Here is a 13343-nt window from a genome sequence, read left to right as displayed (position 1 = left end):
TTGCTACATTTTAAACAATTTCCAAACCTCTTTTTCACTATCTAATCATGTGTGTGTGTTTTATTTTATTTAAAAAACATTATTATTATATTCCATCAGCTCAAAATACCACCAAAAGTGGATGATCACAATTAAAAAAAAAACTAAAATATGACAGCAGTTAATTAATGCACCCACTTAAAATATATATTTTTCCAAACTGTAAAATGACTCATTCCATTAATATGCCTTTTTGCTGAGAAGAGCTCTTCCGTTTGACTCAGGGATATATTATTTATAGCTGCATAGTAATTCTGCTGGTCTATGAATGATATCTAAGTAATGCGAAGGGCAGATCTTGTGATTGTACGTTATGGGTCAGCCGCACTGCCGTAGCCTAAATGGATGAGAGAGAACGCAACATGCTATGACATCATGGGGGAAGTCAACCCTGAGAAAACAGCACTTCTAACCTGACATTTCACTTTGAGAAATTGCATAATTCAGGAAAAGAGCAACAACCATGCGGTACAAGGACATAGCCAGTCATATAGCAGCTGCATGCACATGCAGATGCAGTTGCAACAACACTGTACACACATTAGACAATGTGTAAATAAGAGAATTAAGACAGAGCATACCTTGCGGAGACTTCACCATATGTGCGAATCCTTGAGGAAGAAAATGAGAGTGATAGACAGAGAAAGAGAACACTTGAGAACACCAATACCAATATTGTTCAGGTATTGTGACTACTCATGGTTTGCTCACAGACAAACCATGGCTATCACACTAAAGCTGAAGCTTTCCACAATAAAAAAGCTTCTCATAAAAAAAGAAAAGATTGACAATAAAAAAATGATCTTATTCAAAACAAATGTGTTAGCAATAATTAGGGCTGCCAATTAACTTAGTATGATTACATTTTACTAAATAATCATTCCCACTGAGCTGTTTATAAGTCACGGAATAAAGAGTTTTACTAACACCTTGGAGATATTTAACCACAAAGGTGATCAAAAACAGCTGGACAAAGCGTAACCACAAAAGAAACTTATGCTATGTTTCTCACATGCAAATTTTGGCTTTCCTTCTTTTCTTTTCATTTCATTAGTTTTTTTTTTTTTTTTTTTAGAGGAAATGTCTTGTAGACTAAGGGCTCATTCACACCGAATGTGTCTTTGTTTCTTAAAAACATGAGTCGTGGGTATCAGGAGTGGGTTAAAAAAGTGAAGCACATCATGATGTCTATGTGACGCGATTATGAACGTGATGTAATAACGACAATAATAGAACCAATTAAAAATAGAAAAATATTATGCTATGATAAGAAAATCTGGACAAAGCCAGAATGAGTGCCTCCATGATGTCCTCGATGCAGTCTGTGACCATGATGACGTACTAGACCTGGTCCACTATCCAACCCAGGCTCATTCTGAAAACGTAGTTCCGCGGACGTTTCTGGAGGCCGAGGATTATGTTGCCGGAGGTACGTCTGGCTGCATTTCAATTTTTTAAGCGAACGCAACCAGTGGCGGACTCCGATTCCTTTTGTGCTTGCCGGCCGACCACTTAACTCCGTGTCGAGGGCTTTCCCGCCGCAACCAGTTTGTCCGGTTAGCTCGTTGTGTAACGTCGGTGGACTCGAGGCGCAGAGAGGAGCTGACCACGATGACGTCAGGGTTCGAGTCGGGGGAAGAGCGGTTCCAGAAATCAGGTAAGAAAACCAAAACAAAATCCAAAAAATAAAGTGAACGAGTTCATAACAGGGTGTTACAAAAATCCGAAAACCTGGTAAAAAAAATCCGACGAGGGCTTTTCTTTTTTTGGATGGCTTTTGTAAATCGTTGGTTGGTTTTAGGGAAGGGTGGGTCAGCCAATTGGCCGGTCGCACGGTCAATCATTCTGTCATTCAGACAGGCAGACAATCAGACACATGGTCGTTCGACAGTAGCCTCTGGCCGGTTTATACGAGAACAGCGCGGGCGCGAATGGTGCTCGCGAGAGACGTTCGAGATGCAAAAAAACTCACACAGAGGCATCTCACGGATTCGCGAAAACAAAAACTGCACAGATACATACCTCCCGGGACATATTTCACAGTCTCTAGAAACGTCTGCAGGACTACGTTCTCAGAATGAGCCTAGGTTGCCAGTGTCTGGTGGAGCTTGTACCGCCCACTAAGGTAACGCCCATGCTACTGTGATGGTTGGATTTAATGTAGAGGGAGGTATAGGCGATTGTCCATTATATAGTTGACCTTGATTTCATCAAGCTGCAGGCTGCAGCAAGGACTGTCTCGCCTCCTCTGCCATGACGGTAAATAAACCAGTTGTCATGCCAACTTTCTTCTATGAACAGAAGCTTGCAATGGTTGCCCCACCTCCAAGCTCTTCTAATTGGTTCATCGCTTTTGGACCTGACATTGATGGACTGTGCTACACGTGAAACATGAAGATCTTTCAACTTGACAGGGCATCTAAAAAATGCAACCCAGGCTCATTATGGATATGCACCCCTGCATACTTTTCTGGAGAGCGCAAAATATGGCCTAGAAGGTGAGCGTTTTTGCAGTTTTTGTTATTGCGAATGCACCAGAGGGCGCTGTGTAAACTTTGAGATGTCAAATTTCTCTCGCGAGTGGCATTCGCACTTGCTCTTCTTGTTTAAATAAGGCTGATGTTGACTTACTGACTGACCAACAATCCGAGGGGGGTGGTGGCTGAAGTTAGTCGCAATGACATATAGTGCAAGCTCTGTGATTGGCGCTGATGAGTGCGGGTGGAACTGAGAGCCCGTTGAACAAGTGTTTACAAGTGTTGAGTCCTGTGAAGGAGCTCCAGGTAAAAAAGTTTTGTTTTGTATTTACCTTATAATTAAATTTGTTGCACGTCCGCCGTTTCCTGCCCCAAAATGAGCGAGTTTGAGCCAATTGTACATTAAGGTAGCGTTCAGAAAAAACACCAGCAAAGAAACTCGATACAGAGGAACATAAAAAAACCTCATTGCCAGCTAGCGTTTCTGAAGTATTACTGCAGAGCTACACAAACAGCGCGCAGAAGTATAAGTGAATGGCATCACGCCAAATGCGGGGGTCACACCAATCATGTACGCACATTTACAGCTTTGTCTGTATGCAATGTTTTGATATTAATTCAACGCAAGTGAACGCCCCTGGCTTCTGGAACCATTCTTCGCCAAACTCAATCCCCGTCATGACGGTCAGCTCCACTCCACTCACGTACACAGCGAGCCACTGGGCAAACTGGTATCAGCAGAAAAGCCATTCACACAAAGGTAAGCGGTCAGCTGGTAGCGCGAAAAGAATCAGAAGCCATCGGCGGCATCATACTGCCCCCTAGCGTTCGTTTGAAAGACGAAATCCAGCGATACGTACCTCTGGCTGCATAATTACTGCTCTCCAGAAATGTATACAGGGTGCGTATTCACAATGGGCTACGTTTAAAAAATGTGGTCCTCACATGCGTAGTGCTTCAAAAGATCCGAGTTGTGAGTGTAATGGTCAAACACATCCATAAAGTGCATGTTTACTTTAAAAAACGATAGAAAAGTAGCATGTTGGAAAAAAAATAATACATTCCGTGTGAATGGCCCCTAATTCTGTAAAAAGATTTTGATAAATTTATTTGATCAAATTTTTACTGATCACAAACTTTGGAATGGTAGGTTATACCCACATCCCACTATTCTCAATAATATAAATACAGTGCTCAGCATAAACAATATAAGTACTCCCCTCACAAATCTATCTTTTAAATTCATATTTTTAATAGGAGGCAATACAATATTATGTTTGTGCATGTACATTAGATTAGTTAGTATTGAAATCTGGTGCTTATCTAACTAAATAACTTATTATAACAGTCTAAAAACTAGTACACTCAAATTTATATGTTAGAGAAAAATATTAAATACAAATTTTAAAAAGAGGAAAAATCAAGAGAAGAAAAAAAAATTAAATAGTTGAAATATTTAGCTTGAATTTAATTTTGCTGAGCACTGTATAAACAGTTGAAACCAGAAGTTTACATACACTCTAAAAAAAGGAACATAACCATTTAAAAATGAATGTCTGATGGTAAATCATACTAAACGTTTAATATTTTAGATCCGTTAGGATTACCAAAATCATTTACATTTGCTCAATGTCAAAATAATAAGATACTTCTTTTTTTTTTAATTTCTAGACAGTCAAAATTTTGCATACATTTCCTTGGTATTTTTTAGGTTTGCTTTTAAACTGTATAACTTTGGTCAAATGGTTTGGTTATCCTTCAACAAGCTTCTCACAATAGTTTGAAGGAATTTTGGCCCATTCCTCCACACAGAATTGGTGTAACGGAGTCAGATTTGTTGGTCTTGCTCGCACAAGCTTTTTCAAGTCTGCCCACAAATTATCAATAGGATTGAAATCAGGGCTTTGTGATGGCCACTCCAAAACCTTCCGGCTGTTGTCCTTAAAGCACATTTTAACTAATTTGGCAGTTTGCTTAGGGTCATGGTCTGTTTGGAAGACCCATTTGAGGCCAAGTTTTAATTTCCTGGCTGATGTCTTGATGTGATGTCTTCAGTATTTCTACATAATGTTCTTTCTTCATGATGCCATCTATGCTGTGAAGTAGACTAGTCCCCCCTGCAACAAAACAGCCCCACAACATGATGCTGCCGCCCCCATACTTCACAGTTGGGATGGTGTTCCTAAGCTTATAAGCTTTTCACTTTGTCCTCCAAATGTAACACTGGTCATTATGGCCAAACGGTTCAATCTTAGTTCCATCAGACCACAGGACATGTCTCCAAAAATTATTCTTTTACCCAATGTAATTTAGCTAATTGTAATCTGGCTTTATTGTTGATTCTGGCTTGTTGATTTTCCCATGTTGTCACACAAGGAAGCAGTGTGTTTGAAGTTTTCCTTAAATACTATTCTACAGTTGTGCCTCCAATTAACTCAAATGTTGTCAATTAGCCAATCAGAAACTTCCAAAAGCTTGACACCATCATGAGCTTTTTCAGAGGTATAATAATCCTATTGTATGTAAACTTGACTTTCAAGAAAAGTTATAACAATTTCCCAAAACATCTCGCGTTATTCTGCTATTTAGCATAAAAGAAATGCATTTGATAATCCTAACTTACCTAAAAGAGAAAAGATTTAATCACATTAACATCTGACTTTTTTATGGTTATGTGCCTTTTTATAAAGTGTATGTAAACTTCTCGTTTCAACTGTCCATAATACATTTGATTGATTTTATTATTTATTTGTACATGATTGACAGCCCTATTAGTATGTCACTGTAATAGTAGTATAATGTGTCACTTTCACACATTCAGCCTTTTCCAAAAATCATTTAGTTACGTTACAACATTTTGTCAGCTTTGAGTTTGGTTTTGGCTTTTTCTATCACACGTTTCTCAATAAAATGCAATTATTCCACATTGATATAATGACTCTGCTTTATGACTTAGGAATTCAGACATACAAAGTTTTGTTGCAAGTGAAATCAGCTGCAAATAAATCGCGTTCTCCCATTTCATGAGAAAATGCAGGGGCGTTTAGTGATTATTAACATATTAACTGATTTGTGATTAACTGTTTTAAATACACTAATGGATTTCTAGAGGGAATGTTTGCACTGCGTGTCTTCACCTACTCAACGTGGGACTTGTAATGAGCTTGACTTAATGAGGTGTGGGAGCATTTCACCACAAACAAGCATTATGTTCACTGCTGGTACTCTGATAGCACTGTGACGTACAACTTTAAAACAACTACTATGATCGTCTGTCAGAAGTGATCAGTGTCAGTTTTAAACACTGTACACATATGAAAGTTGATAAGTGTAATTGAAAGTGTGAAGTATATTATAGATAAAATACATACGTAAATATTACAGATGCACTGTAAAATCTACAGTAACTTGCTGTAAATTAGTTACAGCAAAATACTGTATTTACATTTACAGCATCATTTTTCTTGCTGTATTTGTATTTACAGATTTGTATGTATATATTTACTGTAAAATATACAGTCATTTTCACAATGCAACTTTAAAATACGGTAACATACTGTACAGGGTGGGCCATTTATATGGGTACACCTTAATAAAATGGAAATGGTTGGTGATATTAACGTCCTGTTTGTAGCACATTAGTATATGTGCGGGGGCAAACTTTTCAAGAAGGGTGGTGACCATGGTGGCCATTTTGAAGTCGGCCATCTTGGATCCAACTTTTGTTTTTTCAGTAGGAAGAGGGTCATTTAATACATTAAATATATTGGGAATTTCACAAGAAAAACAATGATGTGCTTGATTTTAACGTAACTTTATTCTTTCATGAGTTATTTACAAGTTTCTGACCACTTATAAAATGTGTTCAATGTGCTGCCCATTGTGTTGGATTGTGAATGTAACCTTCTTCTCCCACTCTTCACACACTGATAGCAACACCGCAGGAGAAATGCCAGCACAGGCTTCCAGAATCCGTAGTTTCAGGTGTTGCACATCTTGTATCTTCACGCCATAGACAATGGCCTTCAGATGACTCCAAAGATAAGGGGGTCAGACCGGGAGACCTTGGGGGCCATTCAACTGGCCCACGATGACCAATCCACTTTTTAGGAAGCTGTTCATCTAGGAATGCTCGGACCTGATACCCATAATGTGGTAGTGCACCATCTTGCTGGAAAAACTCAGGGAACGTGCCAGCTTCAGAGCATAAAGAGAGAAACACATCATCATGTAGCAATTTCAAATATCCAGTGACCTTGAGGTTTCCATTGATGAAGAATGACCCCACTATCTTTGTTGTCTATGGTGTGAAGATACAAGGTGTGCAGCACCTGAAACTACGGATACTGAAAGCCTGTGCTGGTATTTCTCCTGCGGTCTTGCTATCAGTGTGTGAAGAGTGGGAGAAGAGGGTGGCATTGACAATCCAACACAATGGGCAGCAAATTGAACACATTTTAGAAGTGGTCAGAAACTTGTTAACAACTCATGAAAGAATCAAGTTACGTTAAAACCAAGCACACCATTGTTTTTCTTGTGAAATTCCCAATAGGTTTGATGTGTCAAATGACCCTCTTCCAATTGAAGAAACAAAAGTTGGATCCAAGATGGCCGACTTCAAAATGGCCACCATGGTCACCACCCATCTTGAAAAGTTTGCACATATACTAATGTACCACAAACAGGACGTAATATCACCAACCATTTCCATTTTATTAAGGTGTATCTATTTAAGTGGCCCACCCTGTATAGCTGCCCTACAGTAAAACACAGTTCATATTATAGTTAAATACTGTGTAATTTACAAAAATAGTTAACAGTGTATATATTCAATAAATGCACTAAATTAACTTACTCAAAATCTATCCCTATTAATTATTCCAATACTTATTTCAATTGTGAAGTTTTATTTCATGAAGGCATAATGTGTGAAAGTGACTAATGCAAGAACAAACCATTATTTTTTTTTTATTATTTGCACTTTACATGGTGAGTTTTCACAACCTAAGACTCACTTACCAGGGGTTTTGTTGACAGCTTTTGAGAAGATGGCACGAACGGGAAAGAAGAAAGTTCAACTGTTAGGCACGCTTTTGACTTTGCATGGTGGCTATCATGCAAAAGTTTCATTTACAGACTGTTTAGCATGCAAGGGATCAAGAATGCCCCTGTGCATGACTGCTACCAAAATAAGCAACTGAATAACAATGAAAAATAAACACAAATTCCTGTAGAGGAGAAAGGTTGTAATATCTGTTCCATTTTCTGAGAGAAACAGATTGACGTCATTGCTTCAAAACACTCCATCACATTGAGAATATTTCTGCAGAGATATCGCCTTGTCCAGGAAATGCCACAGTGTCACTCACATACTCTGGATGAGAACATAAATCCAAGCAGGTTACAAACCCTGCTGTCCAATATGGACTATGTGGATTTACGAAGTTGTGAGGTTTGTGGATTTTTGGACATGCCGTGAACACAAATAATTACTTTCACTGGAGACTCATATGCGTATAGCTAGCCAAGTAAATCACCATTGTTGTTTGATGTGTATGAATTATTGCTTATATATTTCTGTAATTTTGGTTTATGAGTAAACCAATTTAAATGAATGCACACTGATACCATGAAGCTTATATGAATCGCAAGAATTCAGATAAATCTGACCAAACAATTAAAATTATTTGATATTTATTTATTGGGATAAACTCCTGGAGATGTACCATCTCATTTTAAAGGGGGTCCCACAATTAATCACATAATAATATCAACAAAAGACAAAACAAAACATAACTTACACAACATCCAAAAAACATAACATGTTTCAAAACTAAATAAATAAAAAACAAAAATAAAAAAGGGGGGAGGGGGTTGGCGAGTAGTATACATACAGTTAAAGTCAGAATTATAAGCCCCCCTTTGCTTTTTTTTTTTTTTTTTTTTTTTGATTTTTCCCAAATGCTGTTTAACAGAGCAAGAAAATTTTCACAGTATGTCTGATGATATTTTTTTCTTCTGGAGAAAGTCTTATTTGTTTTATTTTGGCTAGAATAAAAGCAGTTTATCTATTAGCTGATGTCACCGACTCGGTCCCAGTCATTCCCCTCGCTGGCCAGCAGAGGCCACCATCCCCGGACTTCTAAGCATTACATCATCCACCTAGACCAGGGGTTTTCAAAGTGTGAGGCGTGCCTCCCCTGGGGGGCGCCAGAGCATGTTAGGGGAGGCGCGGGAAAAAATATTAGGTAATAAAAATAATTATAATTATTAAGTTTAATTATTATATGTATTTTTTATTATATTTAAACGTTTCAATTAAACAAAGCTAAAAAAAAAAATACGTCTAAAATAAGAAAACCTTTTTTACCCAGAAGGCCATAGCTGTGAATTCGCTTCTGTTTGGCAAGCCTGCTAATACAATGGATCGGTTTCTGAGACCCCCCCGATTCAAAGCCTTTAAGTTCAGACCTTAAACCCAAAAGACGACGATATGATGATCAGTATTTGAGTTTAGGATTTACGTGGACAGGACCGGCTGATGAACCACAACCTTTATGTGTGGTTTGTCAAGATATTTTGGCTAATGACAGCATGAGACCCGCTAAACTTCGACTGTTTTGACTGGAATGGACAGTTCTTGGATCTGTTCTATTCATATTGAACCATCATCCTAGTTTTAAAAACGTCATATTAAAATACTTGTTATTACTCTGTAAATAATTGCACTTTCATGCAAATGATGATAAAAGTGAGTTAAGAGTCTGACATCTGTCTGTGTCTTTATATATATATGCTGTATATATATATATATATATATATATATATATATATATATATATATATATATATATATATATATATATATATATATATATATATATATATATATATATATATATATATATATATATATATATATATATATATATATGTGTGTGTGTGTGTGTGTGTGGGTGCGTGTGTGCGTGCGTCGTGCGTGTTTGGGAGGAGGGGGGCGCCAATAGATAAGATGTGTCAAAAGGGAGGCCCACTGTCTTAGACTTTGAAAAACCCTGACCTAGACTGATTGTGCACACACCTGATCTGAATCCAGTTAACGACCCACGCTCCCCATATAAGCCACACTCTAACACCAGTTCATTGCGAAGTCTTGTTCAGCCACGGCAAACATTTCTGAGCGTTATTCCCTGCCTGATCTTCTGTGCATTACCCCGGACTGTTTCTGACTCTGTGTTGTCTTCTGCCTGCCCTCGACCCACGCTTGTTATACGGACTCTGTACCACGCTGCCTGCCCACGACCCACGCTTGTTATACGGACTCTGAACCACGCCGCCTGCCTCTGATCCATGCCTGGTAAATCACTCTGTGTCTGTCAGCCACCAGCCCCCCGATCTATATTGAGCATTGTTGACGTGAGTTCGCACTTTAGTGCGTATTGGATGTTTGTGTTTGAACTGTGTCTAATAAATACTGCAAAATGGATCCCTCCGTGTCAGTCGCCACGTTACAGCTGATAACCCCTGATAACGCCCATTTGATAACATTCCCCCCCGACAAAAGAAATATATATATTAAGTTAAATTACAGTAACAGGTCACATGAGTGGACTGAACTTGAAGTTGTCCCTAAAAAATTCTGTTATTTCAGCTCACTTTAAATAAGTAGTTTGAGTGTGCTTGATAAACTTCCTTCCTCTCTGGCTAAAAAAAAAACTATTATGATTTACAGAAGGCCACACAAAATCAAAACTTGACATCTGTGTGCCTAAAGGGGACTTAGATGTAAAAAAAAGTCTCTGATATCTCTACAGTGTGTATGTGAAGTTTGAGCCCAAAATACCACACAAACAAATGTTCTTACTATTTATGGGGGGGTGGTGGGGGGTAATTCAGACTTCAACTGTATGTGTTAGCACAGCAGCAGATTCAAAATGCCTGCTTCTCACTCAGGGCTGCTTATGCTAATGTGGCATAAGTGAGTGGGACTTTTCCTCTCCGATGTCATATACAGGTATAAAGTCAATCAAACGGTTTCAGAAGTCTGTTTTTATAAAGCGAGACTATACAAAAACTAAAGTAAATGTTAACACTACAGTCTGGTTATATCCACACAACTGTGTTTAAACCCTTTATAAAGTAATTTTGCATAATAGTTCCCCTTTAAGTCTGTTTTGCTGAGCTTTTGTGTCTCTTTCCTGTCGCCCTTTTATGGTTCCGAACAGAAGATGATCAGTTTATATGTTCAATAATAGCTGGTCTGGCTGGCTTATTACATTTACAGCGGGCTTTTAGGGCACACTTGTCAAGCTTTCAGGATTCTTGGCTCACAGTACTTTTGACAAATCCAATTGACAGAGACAGTCTGAAGATGTCAATGTTTAACTGCATAGTTAAATCAATCAGGATATATTGTGTTTAGGATAGAGGGTACTGGCCCACCAAGCTTCAGCAAGATATTCTTGATCAACCAGAACAAAGCTTCTCCAAGAAAATTCCCGACATTTTTAAAAGAGATCTTAGAATTTTAAGGTTGGCTGAAACTGCTTTGGAATTGCTTAATGAATATTTATTGTAAGACCAGAGCTTGACGTTAACACCTACCAAATGCTGGTAGATTTTAGCCGTGGCGGGTAAGACAGACACTCCCACTAGCCACTTTGGCTGGTTGTAAATCATTTTCCCGGATAATAATTCTTAAAAGCAGGGTTCGACAATAAGGATGGTTCAATATGCATGCAAAGGCGATCTTAGAATTGAGAAGCAACATGACTGACAAAAGTAATTGCGTTCATGCGAGCAGGTGAACACCGAATAAGAGGATGATCGCTCGCGCTAACAGCTAAGGTGATGCGTGCGACTGTTTAAAACATGCGCGCGCCCCGTTTCCTTGCGTGAAGCAACTGTGTCTAGAAGCACAACTGATGTGATCGGTTATCTTTCAAATAGACTAGACAAAAAGTGATAAACATGCTTTGTCTTTTTGTCAGCAGCACTGGTTGCTTCCGCTTTAACCATTCTTTGAACAGATTATTTATAGGTCTAATGTTAACCGTGTGTGTGTGATCATCCTTTCATATTACACGGTATGTTTTTCACCTGCTTTCTTTTACGTTAATGTGGTTTAATTATCATTTTTTACAACAACATTGCTTTAATGGAAGATTTAATCCCCACTTATGTGTAGTTAACTACTGACCTGGGACCTTCAGCCAGGACAGATTACTGTGCATATGTTTTGTTAAATTAAAAGTATAGTATACAGCAAGGGCTGGGCGATTTGGCAAAAATAAAAAAAAATCTAGGTTTTTTTATAAAGTTTGAGCGATTCACAATTTCAATTTCGATTTTTTTTTTTTTATTGTGTAACTTGTCAATTTAAAACATTACAACAACATGACTGAAGCAACATTCTCTTTATAAGTAACTTAAAAAACCATCAGGTTAAGGAACATTGTATTTTTAAAGGCCATGCCGTACATAAATTGATCAACAAGGTGTAAATGAATGTAAAACAAATTCACGAGTTAAATAGCGTTGCAGAAGATTTGAATAAAAAATATTTGTGTAAATGTTGCACTTGCAGGAATACAGAGGTATTTTTTGCAAGTTTTGCTGAGCCTAGGAAAGATCGGCTGTCAGCTCAGCTTTGACTTTGTCTTCTTCTGATTGAATGACAGGTTGTAAAGCTACTGCCTTTTTATTAAAAAGATAGAAAGGAAGTAAAGGACTGAACATGGAAACTGTACAGCCTAATTTAACCCAGTGTGTGAAGTTGTGGACGTATAGCAGGAGCAAATACAAGCACCAGATGTGTGTCTAATATAAAATAGTATATTTAATCTATTTTTCTTCTTTCCCCTTTTAAATATCGATCATTTGATGCGCTTTGCACCACTCTCTGTAGTATGCTGCCTGATCTGTCTGGTTTTCGACTAGGTCCGCTAAATGACGTCATGGGGGCGGGTACTTTCATTTTCACTTCTACAGCTGTCAGCTGCTCACCTCTGCTCGTATTCAAACCAAAAGATCAGCGCGGTTCGACCTAAGATCATTGCGGTTTTTCTTATGGTTTTTTTTACGTCCTTCATACATGTGTAGATCGAGTTTATTGACTTGATGAGGGCTACATGACAGTTCACACTTTAAAAGACAGTCAAGCAGGTCGCACATTCACATGATATTTAACATGAAACTAATCAGATGGCGCTCTGTGACGCGGCTGAAATATGAACTGCGTTCTGAATCGTGGCTGGGTGGCGCCGGTGTGTGTATAGAAACCTGTTTAGAACTCTAAAATGCATGGCGTTGCGTGGTGCTGCGCGTCGCCGAGCGGTGCTTCTGGTGTGCGACCTGCTTCATACAGAGAGTGAACCAAAGTGCATTGGTGCCATTATAATGTATCAAATTTTATTTTTTTTTTAAATCGTGATTTCTCGATTTAATATAGAATTAAATCGTCGTCAAAACGCAAATACGAATTATTCGAAAAAATCGAAAAAAACGCCAAGCCCTATATACAGCTATATTTTGCTTGTTTTTAAGCATTTAAAGTTTGTGGCTAAGAAATAATGAATTGTTTATGTTTGGAGTGGTCAGAGAAAAATTTGGTAAATCCTTCATTTTGAGCTCTGAAAATTATGTGTAACTAATTGTAACACTATGAAACCAGGACCCATTTGCTCATGATTATTGAGCAAGCTCATACACGACACACAAATAGTGAATGAGGAGGCATGTGGAGATAACGCAAAATTTAAATCAAGTCATCTTAGCATGTCAAAGTCATATTTATGTATAAAATATATTTTCCCAACAATGAAATTG

The 13343-nt window shown here is 38.1% G+C and overlaps 1 protein-coding gene across 64 annotated transcripts in view; it reads right to left on the bottom strand.

Moving 5' to 3' along the window:
- The window catches only part of nrxn3b (neurexin 3b), a 409500-nt gene that overhangs the window by 376320 nt on the left and 19837 nt on the right, over positions 1–13343 (bottom strand). For 35 of the 64 annotated variants that reach the window (XR_015517981.1, XR_015517982.1, XR_015517987.1 and 32 more), the window contains 2 exon segments: positions 7536–7553; positions 621–650 (listed from right to left, as the gene is read on the bottom strand). Coding sequence is in view for 39 of the 48 variants with exons in the window: in XM_087297807.1 (XP_087153933.1) it covers positions 621–650; positions 7536–7553 (48 nt within the window). In the remaining 9 variants the exon portion in view is untranslated. 64 annotated transcript variants of the gene reach the window in all.

The sequence above is a fragment of the Danio rerio genome, chromosome 20 (genome assembly GCF_052040795.2).
Source record: "Danio rerio strain M-AB ecotype USA chromosome 20, GRCz13ab, whole genome shotgun sequence".
Lineage (NCBI taxonomy): Eukaryota > Metazoa > Chordata > Actinopteri > Cypriniformes > Danionidae > Danio > Danio rerio.
This window is presented reverse-complemented; position numbering and strand designations above follow the sequence as displayed.